Source organism: Anomalospiza imberbis, chromosome 7 (genome assembly GCF_031753505.1).
Source record: "Anomalospiza imberbis isolate Cuckoo-Finch-1a 21T00152 chromosome 7, ASM3175350v1, whole genome shotgun sequence".
NCBI classification, from domain to species: Eukaryota; Metazoa; Chordata; class Aves; order Passeriformes; family Viduidae; genus Anomalospiza; species Anomalospiza imberbis.
Genome location: NC_089687.1, coordinates 27,282,691 through 27,300,234, shown reverse-complemented (window position 1 = coordinate 27,300,234; position 17,544 = coordinate 27,282,691). Strand labels below are relative to the sequence as shown.

The following is a 17,544-nucleotide window of genomic DNA, read 5'->3' as shown; positions in this document are numbered from 1 at the left end:
GTTAAAAGTGCTAACGTCCCCCGAGTTTGACAACCAGGTTCATCTGTATATTAAGAGAGTTTTATGTCAATGTTTGGTAAGTATCCAAGAAGTCACACTAAAAGGTAAGGCACTTACAATATAACCAAATCAGAAGTCAGTGGTGTTTTAAGTTTCTTTGGTCCCTGTGACTCAGCCTGCTTAGCTGCAGGAGCCTGTGCTCTCTTTCTGCCTTTTAGTGGGGAGAAGAAAGAAGAGTGCTGCACGATAAGAGCAGTGCTTGTTTGGGACAAAATCCAGCATCTTCTGAACCAGGTCAAAGGGGTTCTTGTGGTCAGAATCCTGCCATGTCATGAATTCCTTAATGAAAATAAAAGAATGTTTTGTTGTTTATCTTACAATTATGCTTAAAGCTTCTGTCCTCAAAAGCATTGTCCCTGTCGCATCTTACCTTCAGTGGCATACAGGGGGTTGATAAGTATGTGCCACCAGGATTTTGTTCATCCCAATCCTGCTGTCCTTGACAGAAAAATTTTCATTTCCTTAGACAAACGGACTGTATTTTTCACTCAAATATTCTGTTTTGGCCCTTCAGTAGAAGTTTACCAATGTGTTTGCAACTTGGGAACTGGGAATACTCCACTAGAGCAGCCAGTTGTCAAAGAGACGACTGGGTCTTCAATCTAATCTGAAAATACCTAAATTAAACTATAGCAGTCCAGTACATAAAAATACAATTCCCTGCTTTTCTTATCATGTGATATGGCAAAGGCCCCAATTCCTTGCCATGGTTCTGAAGGGAAATCCAGAGAGACATTTCTGTTCATTGTTAGAGGAAGTTATCAATAACTGTTTTTCACTGCACCCTGCAACCACTAATCAGTTTCAGATTAAGGAAAAAATAGGCTGTACTGATCTGTTTCCTAAAGGTGGACTGTATCTGTTTTGTCCCTTGAGGTTTTTTTCCCCTTAACCCTATTTTTTTTTTACTTAATGTTGATTAATCTCAAGTTTCAGCAGTACTGTCAAGATGACAAAGCTGAGGTATTTGAATTTGTTGATGGTGACAGATGAAGCTACATCTGTTACTAGCATGGCTTGTCAATTACAAATGTCAAGAAGGTGATCCTTCACAGCAAGCTGCTGCCAAGATGTTGACTGAAAGCAATGTGTAGAAACGTTCTGTTCATACCATTCCCTTGTGCCCACATGTCTCTACAGATTGGCACCATGGAGGAAGGCAGCTGAAGTTCCTGCGTAAATCATTCCCCTCAGTCCCTGCCTCTCCAGGATATTTTCACCCACCTGAGGAGTATTACAGATATTGCATCATTCTAAGGTTCACAGTAACTTACAGGAAATAGTGCTGCTCCCAGGTAGCAGTCCATGAGAATACACTGCACTCCAAACATCTCATGGTTGTGACTGTCCCAGTGCTGTGAAAGGACTCAGAAGGTTCTTGTTTGATACCAGATTCCAAAATAGTCCAAGAGCTTAAGTAAGAGAGCGCTGTGCTGCTGGAGCGCAGCTCAACAGCGTGTGACATCCCTCAAATGAGAGCTCAGCCTAACAGGCTGCTGTGGCCACGGCAAACTGCAAGAGCTCAGCGCTGGCCTGTGGGCACCAAAGTGTCTGATACTCATCCTCAAATACTGCACACCCAAAGCCCATAGCTTTCATCTCTGACTGAAGGCAAAGGTGCTGAGCCCCTGGAGCTCAATTACAATTCAGACATGTCCATGGTACTCAAACCACTCCCACATCTGGACACAGTGACTACAAAGGCAGGAACATGACGTGACTTGAAACAATTCTAATAAAGCTGAGACACACACATCCCATAGTACAGAAGGCAACATGACAGAAATCCTAAAGCCAAAGTACAGGTGGCTTTGTATACTCACTGAGTACTGCCAGGATCCAGTGCCTTTACATATTCCAGGACTAGGACTTCATAAGCTGCTTCGAAGCAGCTGCCATCATTTTTTATTATTTTTCACAGCTACATGTTTGTCTCTTCTGAAAAGATGGGATCGAACAGTGATTAAAAGAGTGATTAGATGAGCAACTACTTCTAATGAGGAATATTCAGATACACATTGTTTATAGCAATGACAACCTTTTTAGAAGAGGTGTTTTTTTAGTACATGCTGACAATATAACCAAGGTTCATCTATGCATAAAAAACTAAAATTTCATATATCAATTCTGAAAACATATGTTAGACCTTATTATTGTTCCCAGAAATAAAAAGCAGCATCTACCACCCCATGGTATTTATGTATGCTATTAAAAATGCAAAGGAAAGCAAAATAGACTGAAGAATTACCACTGAAGCTATTCTAGACTATTGTTGTTTAAACTGTAAATACCTACATGGACAACTGTTACTGGAGAACTCTCATCAAGGCAAATTTACAGTGAAAAAAATATATGCAAGTAGCACTCAGAGTATGGTGAGAATATGAGGAGGAGAACGAGAGGAACAGCCAAGGTCAGTAGACAAGGAATGGCAGGAGGTGCCCCAGGTGCAGGAGCCAAGATTCTCCTGCAGCCTGTGGTGCAGCCTATGGTGAGGCAGCTGTGCCCCTGCAGCCCAGGGAGGATCCCCTGCACAGGGATGCAGAGATCCACCTGCAGCCCATGGGGGACACCACACCGGAGCAGGTGGATGCCTGAAAGGCTGTGACTCCAGGGAAAGCCTGCACTGGAGCAGGCAGGGACCTGTGGAGCTGCAGAGAAGAACCCACTGGAGCAGGTTTCCTGCCAGACTTGTGATCCCGTGGGGAACCCACTGGAACAGGCTGTGCCTGAAGACTGCACCCCATGGAAAGGGACCCGTGCTGGAGAAGTTCATGGAGAACTGTCTCCTGCGGGAGGGACCCCACGCTGGAGCCAGGAATGGACTCCTCTCCCTGAGCAAGGACAGAAATAACTTGTGATAAACTGAACATGCTCCCATTCCCTGCCTCCCTGCACCACCTGGGAAGGAGGGGAGGATGATGCTGTTAAGAGTTTACTTCTCAAAATCCTGCTCCGATTTTGACTGGTAATAAATTCAGTTAATATTCCCAAGTTGAGTCTGTTTTGCCTGTGATGGTACTGAGTGAGGTTCTCTCCCTGATCTCCATTTGCGAACCTTTTGTTAGATTTTTTTTTTCTCCCCAATCCAGCTGCAGAGTGGTGACAGAGTGGGTGTGGTTTGGTGGGCAACTGTCACCTAGCCAGAGTCAACCCACCACATCTAACAAAAAAGTTGTAAAGTCTGAAAAATATTCTATGCATCTTGCACTTAGTACAATCTCTGACAGATCAGATCACCCTCTGCATCATCCTCTGCATTCTTGCATCTTTTCCTTCGATAGCTCTTCTGGAACAGCACCAAGACCATGCAGCCAGTCAATAAACTCAAGTGAATTCAGGTCAGAAAAACAGTTAATTCAGCAGGGAGACACTCAGACATTCAGATACACACCAGGCCACAAACAGACAGCAGGAGCAATTTCAAATTCAGTCCCTGGAAATTCACACAGTTTATGTTACAGGAGAAAAACATGGCAAGGAACAGATTGTCAGGTGGGAAGGAAAAAAAAAAATTACAATTGTTTTTCTTTTAAAAGATTGGTTCACTGAATTTTTCTTTATGATTTCAGCACCCCCATATTTTTCTTAAAGCAAAAGGATTTAATAATTATCTTTTAGATATATATACATACATATATATTTTTAAACAATTTCGTGTCCAAATTAAAAAAGCCATTTTAAGCAACTGAGATTAAATAACTTGTATGAGTATTTGGCAAGAAGCCATTCTTTTTAAATTATTAAAGACAGACGTTTGCTTTATGCTGTCTTGGCTTAAGATCTTTACTTATAACTCCAATCTTCAGGGTTTTTAACAGTGTAACAAAAATCAGAAAACCCACCCTCCTAGTGGGAAGACATCATCCACATTTAATTGTTCAGATTTCTCACTGATACTTGAAAAAGCCAGTCTGGCATGACCCCCTTGCTATTTCAGTGATACTTAGTCAGATCTAGTTTAGAAGCTTGTCCTTGGATTTTAGAGTAGGGGTTAAGCAAATGCTTGTCATAATATAAATTTTGAAGGCATGAAAGTGATGCCTGTATTTCAAGTAGAACAATTGATGGTTATTGTTCATTAATCTGCTCAAATATATTCAGTGAACAGTTAGGACCATGTTCTGTGGTATCACAAGCATATGTACAAACTATACATTTTCACTGAAGGAAACGCAATCCTAACAAAAAACAGTTGGCTACTAATATGAGCCAAAGGAATAAACTTCTATTATCCACAGAATTCCCCAGACCCGACACTCAATTATTACTGACAGATGAGAATCTACCTTCTTAAAATAAAAAAAAAACACAAACTAAATTAAAATGGGTCCTACCACCTGTGGAGGTTTAGGGTGACATAAAGTGTTTTGTATTTCCTTTTGCCACCAGCTGTCACATTAGACCAATCCCTGGCTACTTGGATGCCCAGTGTCACATCCTTCCTTGGACTTGTGACTGCAAACTTCAAAACTTTCATTGACAACAGCCTTTTTCATTCACAGAATTGATTTCTGAATCATTACTACAAAAAAAAATCCAGTAAATGCAACTAAAATCATTCTAGTGCCCCTATGAAGGCAGCTTTTTGTTTTAAGCTGGAAGACATCTTCTTGAAATACCTTAAACTCAAAAATTAATCTGGTATCACATGACCTGATCAGAATAAAATCTTAAAATATGCCTGCTGATACTAGAAGTCCAGAAGTTATTTACCTGCCAGGAGTTTCAGAAATATGGTGGCAGCACTTTTTCTCCTGTGCACTTCTGAACGGCATCCCCTTTCCATTCCCACCTTCTGCAAAGTGGTCTTTTTCTTTTATCCCTTCAGGACTATTAGTTTGACTGGAATTCCCCAATTGTAACAAAGATATTTTACTCTTCGAATTACAACTCACAGACAAACAATTCATCTTCAAAGCCATTAATTATCTAGTTAAACTATAATGACCATTGTGTTTTTCCTCAACATCCCAGTTTCTCGATTTTTTCTCTGCTCCTTCTTCCAAGTTATTTTTTAATTAAAGAGCTTTTTTCAGTGTAGTTATTTTTGATAGGGGAACTTAAACCTGTAACCCTCTTCTTTAAAAAAGCCTTTTAAAGACATACTGTGGCTCGAACGCTCCTGCCAAGCTACTCAGGCCTCAGTGCTGCATTGTCCTCGGAAGAAGAAAGGCTTCTGTGTGCTTAACAAGGGCAAACATTGCCCAGGGGGCTTTTCAAGATTTCAGTGAAGTTCTTCTGTGGGAGACAATAAAACTCGGGTTATCTCCAGTTCGGCTGCCCCCTGGGGAAGAGCGGACTGAATCACCACCCATCCCTTCCAACCCCAAGCCGACTGCAGCGCCTCAGGCCGGAGGGCGGCGGCCGCTGCCGGCCCCGGGACGCCCCGGGCGGGCGGAGCGAGGGGGACGCGGGCCCCGGATCCCCGCGGGCCCCGGATCCCCGTCCCGGAGAAAGGCTCCGCGCTCGGCCCGAACCGGGGCTCCGGGAAGGGCTCCGGGAAGGGCTCCGGCCCCGCCACAGCGGCCGAGGCCATTTTCTGCCCGCCTGAGAAGCCGCAGCAGAGAACATGGCGGGTGAGGGGGCGGGGGCGGCGGGAGACTCCCAGTTGCGACATGGTCACTTCTTACCCCGCCGGCGACCATGGCCGTGTCTCTGAACTGCCCGCGCACGCTTAGTGGTCCTCTGGAATCGGCTTACCCTATCTACAAGTTTGTCACTGTCCAAGGGTCACGCACCATTATTTTCTTCTTGCCCACTGCTCTCCTGCTTAGACCAAGCCCAGGAAAACAGAATACAATTTTGAAAAATTTGTTCGTAATTTTGTCTCAGTAGGATCACTCTCCTTTCAATACACAACATTAGATTAAAAAAAACAAACAAAAAAAAAAAAAAAAAACAAAAAAAAAAAAAACAACAACAACAACATTAAAGACCCCCCAAACCCCCCACACCCTACATTTAATGTGCATCCTCCAGAGAGCAAAATACTTAGTGCTGCCACAAAATTCACATTTTTTGTGAAGGAAAAAAAAAGACCTGAAATTGTTTCCAGTTCAGTGCAATTTTAAGTTATTAATTATTTACAATTCCTTTGCACAGTAGGAAATTTCCCAGTATATCCTGCCCCCTGCATGGCAGTAGGGCCAGTCAAGTGTGCTATTGCACACTTCTGTTTACTTGCTCCTGCTGCTGGTTTTAAGAAGAGAGGAGCACAGAGCTAAAAGAATAAAATCCTTTACCTCACTGAAGTATTACACTAAAACATATTAAGCCTGGAACAAGGGCTGGGAGCTTTAAACAACATTCCAAGAACATAGAAACTTTGTCCCCAGCAGGTATTGCTTAACTCCTCTCATTACCTCAGTAATCTGTATCTGGCAATATCTTTGCCTTTCTCTTGCAAATGAGTTCTCATTATTTTAAGAGACCAAGTCTCAAAATGGAAAATAATGGTCTGAAGCTGACTGCAAGTCAGCCGGACCTTGAGCCTCCCAAGGATTACAAAGTGTATCCCTTTGCTAAGGGATGCTCACCGAGTGGAAACAGGACTGGGGGAAGAAGCCCAAAATGGCTCTTATTTGTTAAACACCACCATGTGACTACAGCCTTTTTGACAGTGCTTTTTGTTGTTTACCCCCTAGTCTTTGTGCAAAAAAGTGATGAAAAACAAGCTACAGTAAATCCATGTTACCTAGTTTCAATCAACAGCTATGTAAGGACAGAAATACTTACTCTTCCATAGCAATAGTGTTGTGCCAGAAGCAGAAGAAATTACTCCCATCTATTGGAAAGGCTAAAGAGGTTATCATTCCAACACAGCAGCACAAGAGCAAACACTCCTCTAAATAGGTTCTTTAATCTTCTGGTAGGGGAAAGGTTTCATCTATTTATGACTCTGCTCTCACCTAGGGATAAAAATTGCATATCTTATTTTACTCTTTTGAGAAAACTGAGTAAGGAAGATGACACTTTATGAGAAAGTTTCACAAAACTGGTAGCATGAAATTATAGCAAAGGACATTGCTTTAACGTAACATCACTCAGAAAGATAATGCGAAAACCAAATATTAGGAAAAAAAATTTAAATTTTTTATTTTATAAGTATAAAAAACAATGCTTAAAAATTAAAATGCTGGAAGATACTCTGGAAAACCTGGCTTCTGAAGCAGAAGACTTCTCTGTGACAATTCCCAAACAATGTTAAAGCTCCTAAAAATTCTGCATTCAATAAGCAGAGATATGATCCAGCTGAAGTAACCCTTTTTGAGGGCTCTTTAAACCCCATAATCTGGGAATTATCTGACCAGTCTCTGCAGAATGTGTTGCGGCATTCTGTGGCTACAGAGCAAAAGGGTTGGCATGAATTGTAATGTCTTTAATGCGAACATCATTAAGAGGTCGATAGGTTTTCTCATTCACGGGCAGCTTCTCCAGCTCATCCAGGGTCTCCAAGCCATCAATAACTCTGCGAGAAAAACATAAGTGCTGGAAATTGCCTTCTAATAATGATTTAAATTTCACAGTTGATGTATGTCAAAACACTTTACAGTCAAGTATCACAAGGCAAGGACTTTGCAAGCAAATGACACAAAATAAGACAACCAATACATTTTATGTGGTAAATAATGTATTTTGAAAGGAAATATTAAGCATCCATGACAGACTCTGAGAAGAAGTTCAAGCATTTGCACGTGCCCTGAAATACTCAGATCCCTCACAGACTCCGACAGAGGCGTGCAGTTGAATCACTTACTTTCCAAACACTGTGTACTTCATGTCCAGGTGAGGCTGTTTGCCATAAGTGATGAAGAACTGTGATCCATTGGTGTTGGGACCATTGTTTGCCATGGAAACTACCCCACGGACACTGTGCTGAACAAGGGCAGAAACCTCAGCATGAATACACATCTGAACCAGAACTAACCTGGGCAAAGTGCTCTATGACTTAGGGCTCTTCCTCAGTACCATTATTAAGAACAAATCTTGGTTGCTAATATATTCTATCACAATCAATATTTAGCTCCTCAGAATAGCTCTTACAGTGAAAAACTGCTTCTTTGCCTTCAGTACATGAAAGATGCTGTCAGAAATTCTTTTTACTTCTGTTTTCTGTGATGAAAACCCTCAAACTTTACTTGCCAAGCACAGAAATGCCTGTTCCTGTTTTAATAATAAGCTATTGTTCTCCAACCAAGAGAATATTATTGTAGAGAAAATTCAAATGAAAAGGTAAGTGCATATTGAGAGCACAGAAATACCTTTAGATATTCACTGAATTCATCTTCAAACTTCTTGCCCCAGATGCTGTTACCTCCTTTCCCAGTGCCTGACAAAGAACAACACAGTAGAAATTACTGGATGTTCAGACTGAAAAATCCAGAAATTATGTTCTGTTACAGCATTTTACAACAAAGACCCTAGACAGCCTGCAATTAGTTTGAGGCAGGCTCTTGACACTGCACTAAGACATAACTCTATAGAAGGAATCTATTAAGTAGCAGAACAAAACACTGACATATCCTCAAATTAAATTCAGTGTGAGTATGAACAGACAACTGAATCAGCTTTTCTCCCGAACAGCTGACAGAGTCTGGGACATTTTCCCCAAATGCTTTAGATGCAGCCTTTCAGGCAGAAACCTCACAAAGCACATTAGCACCTGCTTCTACTTTAGTCAACAGAACCATCATATTTAGTGAAAACAGCTGGTAAAACTCAAGTCTGTTGAATGCATGATTACTTAAACCTGGGGTAATGCCTGCACGTCTGTAAGCCCACCACAAAAAATAATCTCATGATAAAAACCTCTTATCAACAATACAATAACTCTTATATTTTTACTTTACTTACATTTTGGTTTTAATACCCATATTTCCTTTTTATTTCCTTACATTTTATTTTTATGTACATTTTTTTACATAGAAAGACCCAGACAGAAGAATTTACCTAATGGATCTCCTGTCTGAACCATGAAGCCCTTTATATTTCGGTGAAATATGCATCCATTGTAGTAGTTACTAGCACAAAGAGCCAGGAAATTCTACAAAAATCAAACAAACCATATTAACAAACAACTGAAAAATAGTATTATCTTACTAAAATGACAGCATTGGCAAGAGCAATGCTTTTACCTCTGCTTTGCTTTGTGACCATGTGAATTCCACAGAGTTTTGCTGCAGAGTAGTCATAAATCATAGATAATAAACTCCTTTGATAGTGTCACACACAAAGAATAAAAAGCTTTCAGTGCAAGGCTGTTTGACTTGAGGAACAAACAAGAAGCCTAAGACATGCTCTCAAATATCATTCCCATTCAACAATTTTATTTGGCACATGTAATTTTGTAATCAATAATTTCATGCCTCAGCTTTTTCATTAAAATAAATGAAGTTTATTTCAATTTCAGTTTATTGCAAAAATTCAAAACTGGGATCCCTGACAAACTGTAAGTGAGTCTCACTCTTTCAAACTAAAATCAAGTCTGTGAGGGTATGAGTAAACCCATGGACATCTGGGAATCCTAGGCTAAGTGCTGTATTTCCCCTTTAAGCAAAGGACACTTTGGGAGATGCTGGAACTTCAAAAGAAGCACCCCTTAACTAAACCTTATCAAGTGAGAAACAGGCATGAAACTCCAAGCAGTGTACAAGTTCCATGAGTGGAACAGACACTGCACCAGCTTAAAATGTTGGTATTCCATTACATGAAAAGGTGAAATTGCAAAAGCCACTTCACCTCCTCCACAGGCTTCGCTATTTCTACTGCTCTGTTTCACCACTAGCCAAGCCTACTCCTGGTATTTGACTTACTTCAGAAGTCTTTGGAGTACGCTCACAGAATAGTTCAATTTTAATATCTCCCACATCAGTATGCAGTGTGACAGCCTGAGCAAAAGGCAGAAAACAGTAATTAAATCAGCAATAAAATACTAACAGACACTGCTTTATTTCCCAGCCCCATCAAGAACATAAGCAAGTTTGCACTGCATAGATCCAGTTTTAACATTTGGCCATAAGCAAGGCTACTGTCACAACCAATCCAGTAAAAGCATTTCCAGTAAAATCACCAGAAAGCACTCGGTTTCATTTAGTTTCAGGACAAATCAAGTTTACCATGGAAATGCAGTAGCTGTTGCACTCCAGAAATACATTATTCATTGCAAACAGGACCTACTCAGTCACTTGAAAATAAAGGTGAAGAATCAAGGTTATATCTGTTTTGGATGGTGCACACACCTCACTGCTTTACAGCTAGAGGAGCAACTGATGCCGGCAGCCTTTTGATTAATAAGCATATATAGTGTGCCTTCACAGAGAAGTAAATCTACAAATTTAACTTACTTTTCTTAAGAATTTATAAGTCACCTTCATAAAATTTTAAATCAGGTACCCAGTGACCTAAGCAAATTTATCTCTACAGGACGTATATATCACAGTGCTTCTGTGGAAAGTGCTAAACTATGCAAAAACAATTACTGTGGGGATAACCGTACAGCAAAATAAAAATCAGCATCACGCTGATACTGGCATACTGCTCCAAAAGTATACAAGTAAAGGAGATAGCTGTCCACAATGTCCATGAAGATACTACAGAAGGTGTATGATCAGTTTAAGACATATATAGTCTTATTTCTATTTCTCAAATTGCTAGCTTTTTAAAAGCCTCTGAGTGCAGAGGTTTACATATGCTGAAGCAGAGGTATGTTCTTGCAACTAGACTAATGCTTCTGTGAAAAAAGAAACCAAACTAGATCATCAAATACATGCCAAAGTAGCATTAAAATCTGGGATCTCTAAAGTGAAAGCATAATCATGTTTTAGACTGATGTAAATCAACCCGTTTTCCTTTTCACAGTATCTTTTTATAAGTTTGAAATGAAAACCCTGAACTTTTCATGATAAATTACTCACAGCATCAGAGTAAAACATGCAATCCTTTGAGATGGAGAGCAGCTATTTGCTTTCCAAGAGATGACCATTTCAGAAAACATATAAAATGTGCTTTTATTCTTACCATGCCTGCTTATCAGAATCTGAGGTAGCCTTCTATACAGCAATTTCCTGTAAACATAACATAAGAAATTTGTTGGGTTTTTTCCTGCCAACCCACATTTGGTTTTGATACTAAAGCCTTTGTTGGTTACATGGTTTTACACCACATGGTTCTAGGGTGCCATTCCAGTGACTCTGTGGCTAAATTTTGCATTAAGCAACTACACAGCATATAAAAAATGAAAAATTACTAAAAAACGACCACTTAGAGAACGGGGAACAGGGCAAAAACACTCGTTCCTAGGATGAAAATTTGTACTAAGCAATCAGTTTTTGCAAGTATTATGCCAGTTGGCAGAACAGTAGATGGCAGAAATTCATAGGTAAAAGCCACATGCCAGTACCTAACAGAAGTGTGATTTGGGGCAAACTCATGACAGCTGTGAGTGCCTGAAACAGACAGGTACCTGCACGCAAGCACAGGATCCGACTTTTAAAATCTTTGTAATACTTTCAAATAAAGTGTTTAGAATGCCGGCAATAAAACCGCGGCTATATAGAAGCCGAGAGATTTACGCGGCAATGGTCCTCCATATACCCACCCTCGCCGGTGAAGCCCCGGGCCCGTGTCCCCACCTCAACCCACCTGTCCCCGGCTCCCCGTCACCCACGGCAGCCGGAGCTACCGTTCCCTCCGTGCCCGAGGTACCGCACCGAAATGCCGCGCACAGCACAGGTGGGCTCCTCCACCGGCGCCACCGCCCGCCCGGAGAACGCCTTAACCTGCCGGGGCTGATGCGGACGCAGCCCCTGCCGGGGACAGGCGGCTGCTCTCCCGCGGGCCTCAGCTCTCTCCCGGCGCTGCGAGGGGCCGCCCCAGGCTCGCTGAGCGCGGCGGAAGCGGCGGGGCCGAGCGCAGGTCCCGCCCCGCAGCGCCGGCCCTCCGCCGGCGGGAGGGGAGCGCGCTGTCGGCCCGGCCGTGCCCCGAGGCCGCCGCGGAGCGAACGCCTGTGCGGCCGGGCTCTGCGGGTCGGTGTGCCGCGGGAAGGGGGATGAAGCTTGAGCTCCGCGCGTTTGGTGCAGGGCAGCGCGGGGCGGTGTGTGCGGGGCGGGACGGCGGGAGCCCGAGGGCGGGGAGGGCGCTCGGTACCGGGTGGTACTGGGTGGTACCGGGTGGTACTGGGTGGTGCCGGGGGTGGGCGGGCTGGCGCACCGACCGGCAGTGGGGCAGCGTCCACAACCCGAGCGGCCGTGGCTTCTGTTTGCCTGGTGGGTTCCCGAGGCTCACGGCAGCCTGCGTTTGCCCCGCACAGGTCCCCGCATGCCGCTGTCTGTGCCGCCGCTGCTCCGCCTGCCTCTCCACCGCGTCCGTGCCTTGGGCCGCCCGCCCGTACGCGCCCTCATGAACCTCCGGGAGCTCGTTTCTGCACTGAATGACTTCGCATCCCCCGCTCTGGCTGAAAGCTGGGACAATGTGGGATTGCTGGTGGAACCAAGTCCTCCCCACACTGTGAACACCCTTTTCCTCACTAACGACCTCACTGAGGAGGTGATGGAAGAGGCAGTGCAGAGGAAAGCAGACCTCGTTCTTTCTTACCACCCTCCTATATTCGCACCACTCAAGCGAATAACGTGGAAAACCTGGAAGGAACGACTGGTGGTCCGAGCCTTGGAGAACAGAATCGGGATTTATTCTCCACATACGGCGTACGATGCCATACCTCACGGAGTTAATAACTGGCTAACAAAGGGACTCGGTGAGATTCTGTTAAGAACAAACAAGTTAAAATTATTAAAGATGTATGCTATTTTAGGTGGGATCTTTCATCATTTGCCTTCTAGCTTTTACAAGTGTGATTTGAGGACTGGTTTTGTTTTTCCTAATATTTTTATGGTACCTTAAATACATTTTAGGACATTTATCTTGGTGGTATATACCAGATAACGAACACAAGAGGATAGTTTTAGATGCGTGACTCTACTATTGGATGTGTCTGGAAATGGTGGAGCATATTTATTGTCCACTGTAGTTGCAATTCTGATACCATTGACTTTAAATCACCACCTTTAGTTTATAAAGTCTCAATGTTTGCAAAGCATTTAAACTATGTGAAGTTATTTTAGATTTTTATCCTGTGTTGTGGCTCACAGATTACAACAGCTGCGTCTTTTCCAGTCTGTCATACAAACCAGGAACTCCTTCTGGTTTTGTACAATCCTTAGGATAAAACTGATGGCATTATGAATGGCAAATAATACATATCCATCAGCTTCATAGGACTTAAAACAGACTGTGCCTAATGGAGACAGGAGCATGAAAACCCCTCAGTTCTAGTCAGGAAAAAAGAATTTGAGTGCAAAATTTTCACCTTTGTGCGGCATCTCTTTAAGATACGTGCCAAATCAGTGTTAGGATACTTACCCTGCTTTATAAACCAGCAATCTTGTACTGTTTTCTCAGGCACCTGTACTTCTGTCCCACTGCATCCATCAACTGCACCAAGCTCTCCAGCTGAGGGCACTCACCGGGTAGAATTCTGTGCAGATACTGAGCATCTGGATGCAGTGCTGTCCAGAATCAAAGACATACCAGAGATTTCTTGTCTCATTACTCTCCCAGCCAGGTATCTGCTCCACTCTCTAATCTTGTATTCTTCCTGTTGTTTGAAGCAATAAGTTGCTGTAATTGTATTTTACTGTTCTAATAATTTTGTTCCTCTGTGCATTGCTGCTGTGTTTTTCGGCAACAGACTGAAACTTAAGGAATAGTTGTCCCTTTCTGGTCAATCTATGTCATGCTAAATGGTAATAGTAACTCAAGAGTAGCATTACATAGATTAGTGGTGTTAAAGAAGAGTATTAACAGGAAATTTGATGAGAACAGTTGAGTTAAATTCCCATATTTGTTTCTTCCAAGACAAGTCTAGGCTATTACAATGCTGCCTTTTTTTCCTTTCTCAGAGGTGGAACAGCCACTGGGATAAAATAATTATTATAATGCCAAAACTAATAATTATAATGCTGTAATATAGTAATTACAATGCCAAAATTTTATGTAGCTTCTTAACCAGGCATGTCTTTCCTCAGGGTTGAAGGTGAGGAGCAAACACGAGTCAGTCTGAACTGCTCTCAGAAGGCACTGCTGGACGTGGTGGCTTTATTGTCCCAGAACAGCCTTCTTTACCACAAGACCGAGATTCTCTTATTACAGAAGGTAACAAAATCACAAAATTACTTTTTGTGAATGTGTTACTTCTGTGAGTTGAGCACCTCGAACACTGAAATGCAGTAGTCAGTGGCATCACAGCTTTCCAGTGCTACCCCAGTGCTCTGAAATACTGGCATACAGGAATTTGAAGCCACACACATTTTCCAAAGCAATGAAACTATCTATGTGGCCTGTACAAATTCTTAAATCAGTTCCAAAAGCTGGTGTAGTTCATATGTTACATTTGAGAACATCACATACATACTTTTTTGTAAAGTTCAGTGTCGTTCCTGCAAGCCCAATATACTCATCCTGTTACAGTGTGGAAAGCAATGCAAGCATCTGGAGTCGACTTTCTCACAGTCATTTAAATTTTTTTCAGCCTCTTCTTCCCCACACTGGAATGGGACGCCTGTGCACCCTGAGCGAGCCGGTCTCCTTGTCAGACATAATCGAGCGTGTCAAAGGCCACCTGCAGCTCCCCTGCGTCCGTGTAGCCGTGGGAGCGGGCAAGACACTTGGTAAATGGGCCTGCGAGCCAGAATGCCTGCTAGGACTGGCACTGCAGGAGCACAGGGAGCATGAGTGTGTGCATGACAGTGGGAAACACTGCTGTCTGTACCAGGTTTACTTCCAAGAACTAGGAAGCACTGTTAAGAAGAAGCATCTTAGAAGTTACAGTTATATGAAAAGAGTCTTATCTGTATTTTAATGGGATTCTATATTACGCTGGTTGATGTGGTGAAGAAGAGACAGAACAAATTGAATGAAAGATAAAATTTTTTGTAATTTATATAATGACTAAATTTTTTTTTTCCTGCCCAGGATATCAGGCACAAAGGTTTACTGTTTCATTGTATGTTCCCTTTTGTGACTGAATGTTAAAATTCAGAGCACTTTAAGAGTAAGACACTTTATGGCATCATTATGAACACAGAACCGTGTTTTCATGAAAGATAAGATAGAGAAGCTCAAACAGTGGAGTCATTAGTAAGATGTGGAGTAAACATCCTCTTACTCCCAGCTACCTATCCTAATATCCAAGGAGCACAGCTGGTAGAATTAGTGAGAGTAAATTTGTTGAGAGGTCTTTGTAACTTAGGAGACAGAAATCTCATTAGACTGACAATTGCACTAAAAGCTCCCCAAACTACTTCAAAGCCTCTTTTTATGGTGTGGGATTGAAGTGGTGTGACTCCACTTAAATCAACAGTAATTGCAAGGAAACCTACGGGAAAACCTTAACAGATTTTGAAAACTCTGTGTTGTGTGTCCCCTCTCCTTAGTGCATGTAATATATATGAAGAATTAAAATTCATGTCACTGTCATATATATAATAGCTTGGAATTAGCAATCACAGCAAGTGGACAATTTTTATTGACATTGAGCAGCTTTCAGCTTGCATTAAGACTGGTCTTCTAAGAGCTGAAAGTTAGGAACCAGTATATCTCAGAGGCAAAATGCTGCCTTAGTGGCATTATTAGTTGGGAAACTATTGGTGGTGGAACACAAGAGTCCTGGAAAGAGTAGTGGTCTGCCTATTAAAGAGTACAGAAACCTAACTAACACCTCACTAGGAGAAAGGTTGCCAGCAGCCAGCCTCTGTGCTGGAGTTGCCTGCGAAGTTTCCTGTCCCTTGAAAAAAATCTACCTATCACAGAGGATTTTGCTGTATTGTCAGAGGTGTTATAGGCCCATGACTCTTTCAAACTGACAGATGTGTCTCCTCCTCCAACAAATTTACATTGACTCTAAAATCAAGGTAGTAGTTAACTGAAACAATTACTAGCAATATACAGGTGAGGGTTCAACAAAGGGGAAGGACCTTAACTGTGGCACATTGTATCCTGTAGAATCACCACTGAGGAAAGTTGCTTTGTGTGCTGGTTCTGGGAGCAGTGTCCTGAAGGGAACAGAAGCTGACCTATATCTCACAGGTAACAGACTGCTGTTTCATTATTTTTATAAAAATAGTCATTAGAGGAAAAAAACAAACAAAGCCCAGCAAAAAATAAGAGGGTTGAAAGATTTGACTACAAAGAATTACCTGTTATTTATAATTGAGAAACAATTAGTTAGTTATTGGAATGACAAACTAACATTAGAGATAACATGGATCAAATGGCAGTGTGGCACAGTGAAAGATACTTGAATTAAAACATTGCTTTACAGCATTTATTTCAACACAAAATCAGTGCTGATGGCAGTGAGTTGCAATTTTCGGTGTGTTTCTCCTTTGGCAACATATATTTTCCTCTATTCCCTACAGAATTCCCTAATGCAAAACAGAACATAATGTAGTCTACAGAACCTTCCAAAGAAACTCCGTAGTGTGTCTAGCCAAAGGGACACTTAGTCCATTATTCTCTCTTACAGCAGTGGGACAGCTATTCCCTGTGGCTCAGCAATGTGAAGGCTGCCTTGCATTATGTAGGAATTGCTGCCCCTTTTCCCCCTTATGTGTAGCCCTTCAGAGCTGACCCTCAGGCTTCCCAACTGCTTTCCTCCATCCTCTTCCAGACCACTCTGAGCATTTTTATTTTCTGCCCAAATTGGTAGAATTTACAACTACTCAAAGATGGCAAGGAATTTCTGTGTTTGACTCAGCTGCATACAGGGATGTCATCTGAGTCTTTCAAAGGACCCTGGAGCAGGAGTGTTCCATGTTCCTGCTGAGCAGGTGGTGTTGCATTTCTGCTTATGGCCTACATTCCATTACATCACCACAGCTTTTAGCTGAGATGCTCCATACATTGCAGAGACCTGGTTACCTGGACTGTACCATTTGTGATCTCCATGACATTTCTTTCTCAAAATGGCAGGAGAGATGTCCCACCATGATGTGCTGGATGCAGTTGCCAATGGGATAAGTGTTATTCTGTGTGAGCACAGTAACACTGAGCGAGGCTTCCTGTCAGAGCTGCGTGACACACTCACCATCCACCTACAGAACAAAATCAACATCATTGTGTCTGAGAAAGACAGAGATCCTCTCCAAGTGGCATAGGGGGAAAAGATGGAGAAAGAGAGAAAATTCAGTCAATAGTGTTATCTTGCACAGACCTATCCAATTGCAGAGCTTAATGAAGGTGCATTCAATTGGTCCAGTACAGAATGATTGTACTATATGGTCCCTCAAAGTCTGGGGTATATTCTGTCATGTCAGAAAAATAAACGTTTGTTTGTTTTGGAATACCAAAGGTTTATTTACTTTATTACTGGACTGTACTTGAATAAATTTACTGTTACTGCTTAATGTTAGTAGATACAGTTGATAA

The 17,544-nt window shown here is 42.2% G+C and overlaps 2 protein-coding genes across 5 annotated transcripts; one reads left to right on the top strand and one right to left on the bottom strand.

Moving 5' to 3' along the window:
• Positions 1–7,140: 7,140 nt before the first annotated feature.
• Positions 7,141–12,793, bottom strand: PPIL3 (peptidylprolyl isomerase like 3). Of its 4 annotated transcripts, none has more exons than XM_068196217.1 (7): positions 12,655–12,793; positions 11,080–11,126; positions 9,876–9,950; positions 9,013–9,106; positions 8,325–8,392; positions 7,820–7,938; positions 7,141–7,531 (listed from the first exon to the last, which is right to left on the bottom strand). In XM_068196217.1, the coding sequence occupies exons 2-7, from the start codon at positions 11,080–11,082 to the stop codon at positions 7,405–7,407; spliced, it is 486 nt and encodes a 161-aa protein (XP_068052318.1). In that variant the 5' UTR covers positions 11,083–11,126; positions 12,655–12,793; the 3' UTR covers positions 7,141–7,404. The 4 variants fall into 4 exon arrangements, with proteins under 4 accessions (XP_068052318.1, XP_068052320.1, XP_068052319.1 ...); XM_068196219.1 differs by lacking the exon at positions 12,655–12,793 and adding an exon at positions 11,772–11,915; XM_068196218.1 differs by lacking the exon at positions 12,655–12,793 and adding an exon at positions 11,725–11,751.
• On the top strand, positions 12,021–17,466 carry NIF3L1 (NGG1 interacting factor 3 like 1). The gene is made up of 7 exons (XM_068196216.1): positions 12,021–12,086; positions 12,371–12,814; positions 13,519–13,681; positions 14,145–14,271; positions 14,648–14,786; positions 16,120–16,203; positions 17,089–17,466. The coding sequence occupies exons 2-7, from the start codon at positions 12,379–12,381 to the stop codon at positions 17,271–17,273; spliced, it is 1,134 nt and encodes a 377-aa protein (XP_068052317.1). The 5' UTR covers positions 12,021–12,086; positions 12,371–12,378; the 3' UTR covers positions 17,274–17,466.
• The last annotated feature ends 78 nt before the right edge of the window (positions 17,467–17,544 follow it).

Bases quoted from the DNA above. Each gene is read 5' to 3' on its own strand.
- PPIL3 (XM_068196217.1), bottom strand. The intron at 7,939-8,324 runs GTATTTCTGTGC...GCCCTTGTTCAG, and splicing joins AATTCAGTGAATATCTAAAG to CACAGTGTCCGTGGGGTAGT. The intron at 7,532-7,819 runs GTAAGTGATTCA...TTTTTCTCGCAG, and splicing joins AAGTACACAGTGTTTGGAAA to AGTTATTGATGGCTTGGAGA.
- NIF3L1 (XM_068196216.1), top strand. From the start codon at position 12,379: ATGCCGCTGTCTGTGCCGCCGCTGCTCCGCCTGCCTCTCCACCGCGTC. The intron at 14,787-16,119 runs GTAAATGGGCCT...TGTATCCTGTAG, and splicing joins GGGAGCGGGCAAGACACTTG to AATCACCACTGAGGAAAGTT. The intron at 16,204-17,088 runs GTAACAGACTGC...TCAAAATGGCAG, and splicing joins AGCTGACCTATATCTCACAG to GAGAGATGTCCCACCATGAT.